This window comes from Equus przewalskii, chromosome 7 (genome assembly GCF_037783145.1).
Source record: "Equus przewalskii isolate Varuska chromosome 7, EquPr2, whole genome shotgun sequence".
In the NCBI taxonomy this organism is placed as follows: Eukaryota; Metazoa; Chordata; class Mammalia; order Perissodactyla; family Equidae; genus Equus; species Equus przewalskii.
In genome coordinates, this window is record NC_091837.1 from 2,403,784 (window position 1) to 2,418,152 (window position 14,369).

Below are 14,369 nucleotides of genomic sequence, written 5' to 3' on the forward strand. Positions count from 1 at the left end.
GCACGAGGATTATTTGGGGCTGATTACTTTTAATAAACTGCAGACAGGAAAGCAACTGAAAAGTAGAATTTACTTACCCTTTGTAAGAGACATTTACATTGTAAACGAAATCTCCATCTGTAAAGGTGTCTCCCTCTCTGTACCAGGAAGAAGGGGGGATGACCTTATCTCCAGAAACTCCTATCAATACAGAATGCAAGGACTTAAATCTGCATAATAATCTTATTCCTGTTTATTGTGCTTGTCTGGTAACCTCCTGTAACTGACTTCCCCCACCTCCAACATCCTCCTTTGTCTTTAGCTGAATGAATATGATATTTAAGGTGGTGGCTTCAGCCTGAGCCTCTTCCATGTATACATGTTATAAAGCTTTGTTTAATTTTCTCCTGCTATTCTGTCTCATGTGAATTTAATTCGTTCTCCGGCCAAAAGAACCCAGAGAGGGTAGAGGAAATGTCTTCCTCCTCTACAGTAGCAGTAATCAAATTGCATAGAGAGACATATCGATGTGGAGATTTTCAAGATCAGAGGTATAAACTGTACATATTAACTCCTTGGGAGAAACTTCATGAAGGACTCTGATTTTCTTTGAATTGCAGAGTAAACAGCTAGACTTTGTGAATTACAAGTTAAGTAGCTTATTTATGCCAGAGGAGCAAGGGGCCAACTTATTTGTGCTGGTGTAGCCGTGAACTTGGGCTCTAAGTGTTGAGGCCCGTCCCTTCTCTAGAGCTCACTTTTCATGATCTACGAAATGCAAGGTTTGGGCAGCCGATCTTCCCCGGGAAGGTGGTGGGCAGGGCTGCCTTTGCCGCTGTTACTCTCACTGTCCAGGACCAGAGCCCTAGGGCAGTTAACCACACAGGTAAACTCCCCAGGTGACTCCAGGGCAGGTCCTTTAACCTGTGGGGCTCCAGTCTAGCAGGAGCTGCTTAGGGAGCTGTCACTGTCATTTCCTAAGACCAGTCACACTTGGCCAGAGTTAAAGGGCCTGGCATCTTGGCCCAGAGGTGTGGGTTAGAGAGGGGCCATTCGTCAGTTGTGGTATTTGGCCTCCCAGCAGTGCCCCTCAGATGCACCTCCCCCCATGGTACATAGCCCCTGTGTGAAAGTCTTTCTTGGCAGAAAGTTCAGAGTTTACTGAACTGTTTACTCTGGGGGTGGCCAGAGAGTAGGCAGTTCGGCAGAGTAGATACTATTTTTTAAAAAAAGGCAACCCACTATAGTAAAGGATAATCCTCAAGGATAGCTCTGAGCACAGTTCATACATCAAAGTAACAGCCTTAAAAGCTTTGGGACTGCTTTCATTAAGTGCTTAAATGGGATAACAAAGACTTGTGCTTAAATCCTCAATCGGAATCAATATAATTCTCTTCCATGACAAGAAAAAGAACACAGTGTCCTTAGGTGCAAAATAGAAGGGCAGCCACCCAGAGTGACACTGGAACTATCAAAAGAATCAAGCATGGATGATAGAGGCTGAGGGCAGTCCGCCTGATAAAATGGCATGATCCTTTGCCAAGTTTCTAGACATGAGTCAGTTTTCAGGCCTGAAACCCTTTGGTTGAAGAAGAGGACAGATCTCCAGGAGGAAGGACCATGTAACACCATGGCAAGTGGACTCAGTAATAATTTCCTTGAAGGAATCTATATACATTTATTCAGTGTATTAGTTATCTGTGTTGTACAACAAATTACCCCAAAACTTAGCAGCTTAATTTATTATTTTTATCATCCCACATGGTTTTTGTGGGTCAAAAATCTGGTTGCAGCTTAGCCGGATGGTTCTGGCTCATGGTCTTATGAGGATGCAGTCCAGATGTGGGCTGGGGCAACAGTCATTTGAAGTTCAACTGGGGCTAGAGTATCTGCTTCCAAGGTAGCTTACCCACCCGCCTGGCAAGTTTCTGACAAGAGGCCTCAGTTGCTTGCCACATGGACCTTTCCATAGGGCTGCTTGAGTGTCTCCATGACATGAAATCAAGTGATCCAAGAGAGAACAATATGGAAGACACAGTGTCTTTTATGACCTAACCTTGGAAGTCACACACTGTAATTTCCACAGTATCCTATTGGTTATCACAGATCTGCTTTATTCATTGTGGCAGGGGACTTCACAAGGGCTGAATACCAGGAGGCAAGAAGCATTGTGACCATTCTGGAGGCTGGCTACCACACTTGGGTAACTGTGAACGAGGGAAATTGGAATATACAAGCAATTTGAGGAGTGTTTGGACCAGGGAAAGGGGGATATAAAAATAATTTGAATATTGTTGGACATAGGGTCAGAGTTGATACCTTGAGATCCAAAACATCACTGTGGCCAGCTGTTAGAATGGGTGTATATGGGGAGCCAGGTAATAAATAGAATCTTGGCCAAGATCCAGCTCACAATGGGTACACTGTGTCATTATCCAGTTTGCAAACGTGTAATTGGAATAGAATATTTGTCAGTTAATGGAATACCCTCAGTGGGTCTTTCATCTGTGGGATAAAAACTATCACGAGAGGAAAGCCACGTGGAGGCCTCTGTAACCATTCCCACCCCTGGTCAAGATAATAAATAAAATACAATACCACATCCTAGGAGGAATGACAGAAAATTGTACCAGTCTTAAGGATGAAAAGGACTCAGGGGTAGTGGTCCTTGTCACATTTCCCTTTAATTCACCAGTCCGCCCCTGCAGAAACCAGATTCATCCTGAGGCTTGGCCGAGACTTCTATAGACTCACACAATAGTCGCCCCAATCAAAGCTGCTGTGCCAGATGTGCGCTCTCTGCTTGAGCCGATAATGAAGGCTCAGGTCTATGGTATATGAACATTGATGGGCACGTGTGTTCTTTTCTATCCCTAGCAGATACCATTTGCATTCACATGGAGCAGACGACATATGCATTTAATTTTTTCCCCAGGATTATACCACTCTGCCCTCTGTCACAGTCTGAAAAGATCTGGACCATCTACCATCTGGGCATCCACAGAACATCTCATTGATTCTCTACTTTGATGGCATCATGCTAATCAAGTAGATTAGTGAGAAATGACTGGCATGTTGGAGGCCTAGAAAGAAAAATGCACTGCAAAGAGTAGGATATAATCCACATGAAGATCCAAGGACCCGCCACATGAGAACAACTTTGAGAGCCCAAGGGTCGAGGGCATGGGGGTCATATCATCCAAAATAAAAGACGAATGATCACATCTTGCACCTCCTACATGAGGAGGGAAGCACAATGCCTGATAGAACTCTTCAGATTTCGGAGACAGCATATTTCATACCCGGGAACACTTCTCTGGCCTGTATACCACAGGCTGTGACACAAAAGGCTGCCACTTTGCAGCCCAGAGTAGGCAAGTTCTCTGGGGACCAGTACAGTGTGGGCTGCAGTGACAGCAGCCCTGCCATTTGGGCCACAAGACTCGGCAGCACTTAGGGGAGTGGAGGCATCAGTGGTTGGAAAAGGTGCCATGTGGAATTCATGGCATGCTCCGGTGGGAGATCACAACACTGGCTTCTGGAGGTCTGGATCAAGGCGTGCAGTCTGCAGTGGGGAATTCTAAGTGCTCTGTAAAACTGCTGCACTGCTGTGGGCCCTCAGAGGACCAGGGGACACGAGGTGACCTCATGTCCCAAACTGCCTGTCATGAGGTAAGTTGCATCAAACCTACCAAGTCATAAAGTAGGTTAGGCTCAGCAGTGGTCCATTGTTCAACAGAAGTGTCCCATTGCATTATAAGCTGTGGCTGCCAGCAGAACACGTTATCCTCTTTGTGTCCAGCATCCAGTTGGTAAGGAAAGGAGCCCCCATCTTGGCGGGGGTAACTGACCCAGGTCGTCTGGAGGAGATAGGGCTGCTTTTAAACCAGAGGGTATGGAGGAATATGTTTGACTCCCACGTGATCCCTTGGGTGCCTCTTGGTATTCCCTTGCCCAGCTGTGAAGGGAAAAAGACAAGTGCTGAAACCCTAGCCGGAGAAGGCGTAGTGAATAGGGGCTCAGAGCCTGCAGATGAAGCTCTGAGTCGGGCCACCTGGTCAGCTACCAAGGACAGCGGAGGTGGCAGCTGATCATTAGGGGAATCCATAATAAATAACGGAGGAAGGAGGAGATGAGAGCCACTGCAGCCCCAAGAGCAGCCGCAGAGGCCAGGCTGTAATTTATCTCACTAGCCTCCTCCTCAGAGATTCCCCCAGGATCGGAGGCCACTGGATTCCTAGAGGACCCCTTGCCGAAGAGTAGAAGTGCACTCAGGTGGCGCACAGGGCGGAGTAGGCCAGCAACACACGCTGGTTTCCGCGGGCAAGAAAAGGAGTAGCTGAGACTGCTGCCTGCTGGAAGGAACCAGAGGCATCAACTCATTATGTCCTGCTGGATAGACACTCTGTCTTGGGCAGAAAATCCAAGTGGAGAAGAAAAGCTGCACTGGAACCGAGGAGAAGGCCCTCAGGAAATCAAATATGTGCCACTCACAACACCCACCTCAACCCGAGAAGGGGGTCGGTGAGGCTCCTGCGGGTGATGAGCAGGGAGAAGCTGGCAGGTGTGAATGTCTCCTCATAAGAAAGGCATTTATGGGGTCGGCCTGGTGGCGCAGCAGTTAAGTTCACATGTTCCACTTTGGTGGCCCATGGTTCACTGATTTGGACCCTGGGTGCAGACCTACACACCGATCGGCAAGCCATGCTGTGGCAGGCGTCCCACATATAAAGTAGAAGAAGATGGGCATGGATGTTAGCTCAGGGCCAGTCTTCCTCAGCAAAGAGAGGAGGATTGGCAGCAGATGTTAGCTCAGGGCTAATCTTCCTCAAAAAAAGAAAGAAAGGATGAAAGGAAGAAAAGAAAGAAAGGAAGGAAGGAAGGAAAGGGAAGGGAGGAAGGAAGGGAAGGACAGGAAGGGAGGGAGGGAGGGAGGAACAAAGGAAGAAACAAAGAAAAAAAGGCAGAAAGAAAGGCACTTGGTGGGAGGGAGACTGTCCAGAAAGACAGACAGGCTGAGGGAGGGGAGTGGAGGGAGGGGAGACTGTCTCCCGGAGAGCCATGAGCTCTCGTGTGCTGCGTCCTGGGGAACCGCTTCTCCGTCCCCTGTGGAGACGTCAGTAGAGTATACATCCCTCCCTTATGAAGAGTTTGTAGTCAGGCTTACTTTTGCCAGTGAAGCTCTGTCTGCTCTCAGAGGAGGGACAAGGACAGAGATGCCCCTGAGAGTCCCAGGCATATTCTGCCTCCAGTGAGCTAGCTACTGTCATTGCACATCATTTCAGTAGCGGGCGTGTGGTTTCCTGTGGGCTGTTCCTTCCTAGAAATGGGATATTTCAGGAAAATCACGGAGGAGAGGACTCAGACTCTTCGCAGCCACCTCTGCAGCACGGGCTGCTTCAGAGGCGCTCTGCCTTCAGAACAATTGGTGGATTGTGACAGGGCCCTGGTGCTTCCCTCACCTGCCCTGCCTGCTCCCCAGGCTGCCCCCGGGCCTGAGCCCCTGAGCAGGTGCCCCTCTCAGTCATGCATATGTGGGAAATGCTCCAGTAGAGAAGGTTCAGTTGGATCCTAAGCTAGTGTTTCGGTTGTTGAAATGATCATTTACCAACCTTGCCCTCGGGCACTGGCTTCTCCCGCGCGAAGAGCAGTCTGCTGCAGGACGGGGGCCTGAGCACGGCTCCAGGGGGTAGCCTCGCAGAGTCAGGCTGGGAACCGGAGGAAGGCTGGGCCCCGGGTGTGGACTGCTGCCTGTGCTGCTGGTGGAGGTAGACGCTCATGTTTGTAGACGCTCCACGAGTGCCCAAGTCCTGGCCACAGTCTCGGCTTCCCACCCGGGCCCGACTTGCGCATCTCACTCCTGAGGCCCCGGTGGGGTCTGCAACTGATTTCTTACTGACTTCACTACCCTCCCCCAGCCCCCACAGGCTTAGGTTTGGGCTTCTGTGGTGTGAGCACTAGTTCCTCTAATCCACCTTTTTCCACAATCCAAAACTTTGCCTTTTCTGGAGGAGTGGGGATCTCTAATTGATCCTCTTTGGCTTTCTGGTTTTAGACGTTCCTTCACTGCATTTGGGTTTTTAGGTTGCAGCGCAAAGCACTCGTGTTTAGCTGTCCAAGTGCAGTCAGAAGTTCACCGATAGATTCTCTACCGTGTCACCTCCTTTCTTTCCTGGAAGAATCCCTTCGTCATCCTGCTTCTTTGTGAGACACAGCTTAGTTCCACTAGGTAATATTTTACTCGGGACTTTTGTATCTGTGCTCATCCATAGGATTGTCCCATGATTTTCCGTTCTCCCCTTGGCTTTTTCTGAATTTTACTAGCCCCGTAAGAGGAGTTTTATATCTTGTTGACGTTTTTGAAAATTATTTTCTCCCCTCTGAACTGCAGGACACCTGGTGGAATGTGGGGAATGCAGCCCCCAGAGCGGGAAGGAGGAGGGAGCTGAACGTGCGGAAAGTGCCCTTGCTATTGCTATTTTAGAAGGCCTGCTGCCGGACAGGCAAACAAAACCTCAGGCCTCGGCCCCTTACCGTTGGCCTAGGGTAAGAGATTGGTTGTTCAGTCATGTTCCTTAAAATCACCTGGGAGGTGGTGATGATCTTGAGGAAAGGTCGAGAAATTGCTAGGAACAGTTTACAGTCTCTGAACCGCAATGAGGGACAGGGAAAACTCTAATTATTCCCTTTTCGGCCAGCTGGTATCAGAGTCAGGAACACTAGCTGGCGATTTATGACTAGCAACGCAAGGGTAGAAGGAGGGATGGGGGTCTCGCTCCTGCTGTGACAGGTGTTTGAGGCCTGGGTTGTCCTGGCCCCACAAAAGAGGCTGTGCACTGTGAAGCCCACTCAGGATTTCCCCTTACCTTGCGCCAGGTCAGTGGTGATGAGCCGACAAGCCCCTCTCCGCCTCCTGGACCTTGCAGCGCAGAGCCTGCTGAGTGACGAAGACTCAGCCATGCGTGCCCTGGGAGAGCTCCCTGTGGGCCTCTTCCCAACACTGTCCGCTGTGGCCTTTGAAGGGGGACACACAAAGACGGTGACAGCAATGGTGCAGGCCTGGCCCTTCCCCTGCCTCCACCTGGGATCATTAAGGGATCAGTCAATAACTCAAGACCTGTTGGAAGCGGTACTAGATGGGCTGGAATTGGTTCCTACCAACACTGCTTGCCCCAGGTAACTGTAGAGATGGGGTGCTGGTGGGGGCATAGTGAGTTGAGAAGGAGGGAGCTGGATTCAAGAATGTGGGGTCCAAGGATGTGCCAGAATCTTCTGGTAGTACAACATCAATCAGTGGGAGGCCTTGAGGTCATTGTTCAAATGCCCTCCAAGAGGAAAGACCTAGTATAGTTCAGTGCTGATCGTGCTGCTGAGGTCATCGAGAGTGTGGTTAGGTGCCTGGGTGGTATCCCCGGATCCTATAAGAGAAGGGGACTGAGGAGGGTCTGAGGCTGTATGAGGCTGGAAGAGTGCACTTAGAAGGCTTGGCAGACAGCAGTGGGCAGGGCTGCTGGCCGGCACAGAGGCCACTTCCCAGGGTCTGCTGCTGCCAGTCTCATACCAACCCTGCCATATATCCTGAAAGTCACACTCTCAGCCCTCCTCCTCCTTCCCCACAGGAGATCGAAGCTAAAGGTGCTGGATTTTACCCATGACTTTGAGCACTCCAACTGGGAGGAATGCTCTGAGACCTCTCCTGCACCGTTTGTCATCACGCATGTGCTAGAAGAGCCCGAGGCAGACCAGCTCAAGCCCAGTTTCAGAGAACAGCCTCGGAGTGACCGAGAACCTGTGGACATATACACGGACCTGTTCTTAGGTGGTTTGTTCGGTTTCTTCCACCTGTCTGGGTTTCCGTCGTACATATTGCAGCGAGTCGGGAAGAGCCACGGCTGTCTGCGCCTCCACTGTCGGACACTGGTCATTAACCAAGTGCCATTCCGCAGCCTCATAGAGATCCTGGGAATGCTGGAGCTGGAGGCCATCCGAGAGGTGAGGCTTCATCACAGGAGCAGGTTCTGCTTCCAGTCAGACCTCATCCAGTTCTTCACCCAGCTAGGGCAGATGAGCAGCCTGGGCAAACTCATCATGAGCGACATCCCCTGGGATTTCCCAGCTGACTGTTTCTCCCTGCTGAGTCCGCTGGGCCACCTCCAGAAGCTCCACCTCACCTTTGGCTGTCTCTCGGGCCAGCTCCATAAGATGCTCAGGTGAGTGTGTGAAAGTCCCTCTGAAGCTACAAGGCCAAGGTCCCTGAACACTCCTCTAAGCATTGCTCTCTCAGAGCAGAGACAAGCCGGGACTCACCCCTTCCATGAGTTCCTGCAGACTCACTGATGGACTTAGACTCCAAGGCTGGGGTCTTGGGCCAACCAATGGCTATTGGCTCTTATAGAAGAGAAAGACATATGTCCAAGATTGGCATCTCATCCACTCATTCATTTGTTCATTCATTCGTTCGTTCATTCATTCAAGCACTTAGTTCATGCCAAGCAGAGAGCTAAGAATGGATATAAAACCCTGAAAAAAGTCAGACAGGGCCTTGTCTTCCTGGAGCTTACAAGAGCTTATATAGAGAAGGGTGAACAAGGATGCTAAGTTGGGAGGGCAGTATTGGAGGAAGGTAATTGCCCGCACAGTGTCTAAGCCCAGGTGATTTGGTCAACTCATCCCCTCATCTATGTCTCACAGACTTCTCTGTCTGTGAATAGGAGCATGGGGAACACCTTCCTAAACCTGCCACCAGTAAAAACCTAGCCCTTACCACGTGTAGGAGCCACATCTAAATTTCATTAATTCCTACAACAACTTAGGGACGTGAGTGATCACTGTGTTTACATGGCTCATTAGGAAGCTGAGGCTGAGAGAGGTCAGTGTGCCTGACACCACGCTCTGAAAACAGGAGAGGTCCTGTTGGGGATGGGAAAATGTTTGACTCCAAGCTCCATGTTCTTCACCAGTACAGAAGACTGGCTCCTACCATTTGCATCTAGACTGAGGCAAGGGTGGGGCGAATTTCTCAGGCCAGATTTCTGGACCTTTCCCAAATGTATCTAGCACTCCACCCCAATTTCCAAGAAGTAACTGTGTCTTCCTGTGTCTCCACAGTGGCCTGCAAAAACCATTGGAGACTCTGGTGATTAATGGATGTAGGATTACTGAGAATGACATCACCTACTTGTCCCAGAGCACTCATGCCACCCGCCTGAAGGAGTTGGTCCTGTGTAGCAATAACCTGTCCCAAACGGTCCCTGGGCCCCTCGAGGTTCTGCTCGGTGAGGTCTCCGGCACGCTGGAGCACCTGAACCTGAGGAGCTGCCGGCTGAAGGAGGCCCAGCTCCGTGCCCTCCTGCCCGCCCTGTGCTGCTGCTCCCGCCTCCGCTCCCTCGTGTTCTACGACAACGTCATCTCCACGTCAGGCATCATGAACGTGCTGCAGCACTTAGCGGGGCTGAAGGAGCTGAAGCGTGTGCACTACCCTGTGCCTGCTGAATGCATTGTGTACTTGGATGAATACAGGTGGGGGAACCTCAACAGAGTGGAACTCGCCCGGGTCCACACCAGACTGCAGGAAATGCTGCAAGCTCTGCAGCGGGCCGACATGGAGCTGACGAATTGTACCTCGATGCCCTGACTTATGAAAATGCACAGCTGGCCTGATGGGGAAGAGCAGCAGCAGTGGATCTCGCAGCTGTGGCAGTGGAGTTCCTGAACGGGTGGTGTGGCTTTAAAGAAAACTATGGAAATGAGAAACGGTGCAGTGAACACTAGCGGTGACGTCTCTTTCCGGGTAGAGCCGGCCTCCGTTATTCATGAAATCAACAGGCACTAGCGCTGTTCTGATGCCGGGATAAAAAGAAAACCTCTCCAGCACTTGTCCTTCTGCTCTGTTTACCCAATTTCTCTTTCATTTTGCTTCCCACTTTGACCAACAAGCAATTGGGTGATTTTCTTCTCGAAACACTTGTTTATAAAGTGGGGTAAGGGAGATGTTAATCAAGGAATAGGTAAGTGTAAGGTGCCCAGCACAGGGCTTTTCTTCACTCGCTTATTCACCAACTACTTGTGGACTTCCTGCTTTGCTCAGAAACGGCTCTCTGGGGAATACAGCAGCAAACAGTCCAGGTTTCTGCCTCCAAAAGAACTTCACTTTGGAAGGGGATGGAGACCACTAGCAAGTCAGCAAACCAATAAGAAAACGGAGTGCGGAGGAGTGCCGTGAGAACACCAGATCACCAATGGAATGGGAGGGACTGGAGTTGGGGGCAGGCAGCTGTGAGATAACAGAAAATATATATTGGTCTCTGCCCCAGTTGCTGGCCCAGAGCTTCTAAAACCCTTGTAATTTCCAAGTGATAGGAACACTAAGACTTGTTCTAACTTTTGGTCTTTGATCCATCCCTAACAAGGGGCTCCTAAAACCCTTGTAAATTCCTAAGTGATAAGAATACTGGGAGCATCTTTTGTTCTAATAAGGCAACTCTAGGTGGACTCCTGGATGGCTCCTGGATGGGAGCTGGTCACCAGAAATACCAACCCATGATTAAGATATGCTTTTTGCTCTTTTTTTTTTTTTTTTTTTTGGTGAGGAAGATTGACCCTGAGAGAACATCTGCTGCTGATCTTCTCCCCCTTTTTTTTCTCCCCAAAGCCCCAGTACATAGTTGTATATCCTAGTTGTAAGTTCTTGTAGTTCTTCTATGTGGGATGCTGCCACAGCATGGCTTGATGAGTGGTGCGTAGGTCCACGCCCAGGATCCGAACTAGTGAATCCTGGCCAGCCAAAGCAGAGCACATGAACTTAACAACTCGGCCACAGCGCCAGCCCCGCAAGCCATGATTAGAAGCTTGGAATTTTCAGCCCCACCTCTCATCCTCCAGAGAGGGGAGAGGGGCTAGAAACAGAGTTAATAATTGATTATGCCTACGTGAGGAAGCCTCCTTACAATCCCAGTACAGTCATCTCTCAGTATCCACAGGGGACTGGTTCCAGGACCCTCCTCAGACACCAAAATCCACAGATGCTGAAGTCTCTTATATACAATGGTGTATACAACCTACCTGCACACATCTTCCCATATACTTTAAAGATTTTATTTTTCCTTTTTCTCCCCAAAGCCCCCCGGTACACAGTTGTGTATTTTGAGATGTGGGTCCTCCTAGTTGTGGCATGTGGGACGCCGCCTCAGCATGGTCTGATGAGCAGTGCCATGTCCGCATCTAGGATTCGAACTGGCGAAACCCTGGGCCGCCAAAGCAGAGCGCACAAATTTAACCACTCAGCCATGGGGCCAGCCCCCATTCCCATATACTTTAAATCATCTCTAGATTACTTATAATACCTAATACAATGTAAACGCTATGTAAATACAGTCATGCATCGATTAACAATGGGGATACATCTTGAGAAATGCATCATTAGGTGATTTCATCATTGTGTGAACATCACAGAGTGTACTTACACAAACCTAGATGGTGTAGCCTACTACACACCTAGGCTCTGTGGTACTAATCTTATGGGACCACCATTGTACATGTAGTCTGTCATTGAACGAAACATCTTATGCGGCACATGACTACACACATATAAATGTCCACTGACAGATGAATGATAAAGAGAATGTACTATTCTTTATCCACTCATCCACCGACAGACATTTAGGTTCTTTCCGTATCTCGAATAATGCTGCAGTGAACAAGGGAGTTCAGGTATGTCTCTGCTATCCTGTCTTCAGTTCTTTAGGATGTGTGCCCAGAAATGGGATTACTGGATCACATGGTAGTTCTATTTTAAATTTTCTGAGAAACCTCCATACTGTTTTCCATAACAGTTGTACTAATGTATAGTCCCATCAGCCACGCACGTGGGTTCCCTTATTCTACATCTCCACCAACAGTAGTGAGCTTTTTGTCTTTTTGATAATACCCAAACTAACAGATGAGGTGATACCTCCTTATAGTTTTGATTGGCATTTCCCTGACGATGAGAGATGCTGAGCACCTTTCCATCGACCTGTTAGCCATGTGAATTTCTTCTTTAGAGAGGTATCATGCTCCCTGATTTCAAACTGTACTACAAAGCTATAGTATAAATATGTATAGTATATGTATATTTGAGAGGTCTATTTAGATCTTCCGCCAATTTTTAAATCGAGTTATTTATATTTTTAGTACTGAGTTATATGAGTTCCTTATATATTTTGGATATTAATGCCTTATTGGATATATGGTTTGCAAATATTTTTTCCATTTTGTGGACTGCCTTTTTGTTTCGTTGTTTCCTTTGAGATGGAGAAACTTTTTAGTTTTATATAGTTCCGTTTGTCTATTTTTGCTTTTGTTGACTGAAGATGTTTCCTTATGTTTTCATCCAGGAGTTTTACAGTTGCAGGTCTAATGTTTAATTCTTTAACCCATTTTGAGTTCACTTTTGTGTATGAAATGTGGGTACAATTTCATTCTTTTGCATATGGATATCCAGTTTCCCAATACCATTTGTTGAAGAGATCATCCTTTCCCCATTGTGTGTTCTTGGCACGCTTGAGGAAGATCAGTTGGCCATAAACATGTGAGCTTATTTCCTCTATTCTGTTCCACTGGCTTATATATGTCTGTTCTTATGCTGTTTGATTGCTATGTAATATATTTTCAAGTCAGAAAGTGTGATGTCGCCAGCTTTGTTGTTCTCGCCCAAGATTGCTTTGGCCATTCAGGGTCTGCTGTGGTTCCATATGAATTCTATTTCTATTTTTCTATTTATGTAAAAGATGCCATTGGGATTTGATAGGGATTGCATTGAATCTGTACATCACATTGAGTAGTATGGACATTTTTTTTTGCTTTAATTAATTTTTATTTTTTTATTGAAGTATATATAGTTGACATACAATATTATATTAGTTTCAGGTGTACAACATAGTGATTCAACATTTCTATACATTACAAAATTACCACACTGATAAGACTAGTAACCATCTGTCACCATACAAAATTATTACAGTATTGTTGACTGTATTCCCTATGCTGTACATTACATCTCCAGGACTTATTTATTTTATGACTTGACATTTGTACTTCCCCCAACTCTCCTCTCCTCTGGCAACCACTAATTTGTTCTCAATATCTGTGAGTCTGTTTCTGTTTTGTCTTGTTTGTTCCATTGTTTTTTTTTTTTTTTTTAGATTCCACATATAAGTGAAATCATATAGTATTCATCTTATTTGTCTGAGTTATTTCACTTAACGTAATACACTCTAGATCCATCCATGTTGTCACAAATGACAGCATTTCATTCTTCTTTACGACTGATATTCCATTGTATATCTATATGCCACATTTTCTTTATCCATTCATCTACTGATGGACGCTTAGGTCGCTTACGTATCTTGGCTATTGTAAATAATACTGCAGTGAACACAGGGGTGCATATATATTTTCAAATTAGTATTTTTGTCTGCTTTGGATGAATACCCAGAAGGGGAATTGTTAGATCATATGGCAGGTCTATTTGTAATTTTTTGATGAAGCTCCATATTGTTTTCCTTGGTGGTTGTACCAATTTATATTCCCACCAACAGTGCATGAGGGTTCTCTTTTCTCCACATCCTTGCCAACACTTGTTATTTATTGTCTTGTTGATAATGGCCATTCTGACAGATGTGAAGTGATATCTCATTGTGGTTTTGATGTGCATTTCCCTGATGATTAGGGATGTTGAGCATCTTTTCATGTGTATGTTGGCCATCTGTATGTCTCCTTTGGAAAAATGTCTATTCAGGTCCTTTGCCCATTTTTTAATCGGATTGTTTGCTTCTGATATTGAGTTGTATGAGTTCTTTATATATTTTGGATATTAACCCCTTATCGAACATATCATTTGCAAATATATTCTCCCATTCAGTAGGTTGTGTTTTCATTTTGTTGATGGTTTCCTTTGCTGTGAAAAAGTTTTTTAATTTGATGTAGTCCCATTTGTTTATTTTTGCTTTTGTTGCCCTTGCCTGAGGAGACAGATCCATAAAAATATTGCTAAGACTGATGTCAAAGAGTTTACTACCTATGCTTTCTTCTAGGAGTTTTAGAGTTTCAGGTCTTACATTTAAGTCTTTAATCTATTTTGAGCTTATTTTTGCATATGGTGTAAGAAAGTGGTTTCATTCTTTTGCAGGTGTCTGTCTGGTTCTCCCAACACCTTACTGAAGAGACTGTCTTTTACCATTGTATATTCTTGCCTCCTTTGTAGTAGACTAATTGACTATATAGGTGTGGGTTTATTTCTGGGCTCTCTATTCTGTTCCTTTGATCTATGTGTCTGTTTTGTGCCAGTACCATAGTGTTTTATACTATACATATAACATATTTATACTATAGCTTTGTAGTATAGTTTGAAA

The 14,369-nt window shown here is 46.7% G+C and overlaps 1 protein-coding gene across 4 annotated transcripts; it reads left to right on the plus strand.

Moving 5' to 3' along the window:
- The first annotated feature begins 2,081 nt into the window (after positions 1-2,081).
- On the plus strand, positions 2,082-9,849 carry LOC103541729 (melanoma antigen preferentially expressed in tumors-like). 4 transcript variants are annotated; one of them, XM_070626846.1, is made up of 7 exons: positions 2,082-2,182; positions 2,915-3,651; positions 6,064-6,208; positions 6,371-6,525; positions 6,856-7,155; positions 7,599-8,189; positions 9,088-9,849. In XM_070626846.1, exons 5-7 carry the CDS (start codon positions 6,866-6,868, stop codon positions 9,611-9,613), a joined length of 1,407 nt encoding a protein of 468 aa, XP_070482947.1. In that variant the 5' UTR covers positions 2,082-2,182; positions 2,915-3,651; positions 6,064-6,208; positions 6,371-6,525; positions 6,856-6,865; the 3' UTR covers positions 9,614-9,849. The 4 variants fall into 4 exon arrangements, with proteins under 4 accessions (XP_070482947.1, XP_070482948.1, XP_070482949.1 ...); XM_070626847.1 differs by lacking the exon at positions 6,064-6,208 and having other exon boundaries at positions 2,090-2,182; XM_008508595.2 differs by lacking the exons at positions 2,082-2,182; positions 2,915-3,651 and adding an exon at positions 5,422-5,747.
- Positions 9,850-14,369: the final 4,520 nt, after the last annotated feature.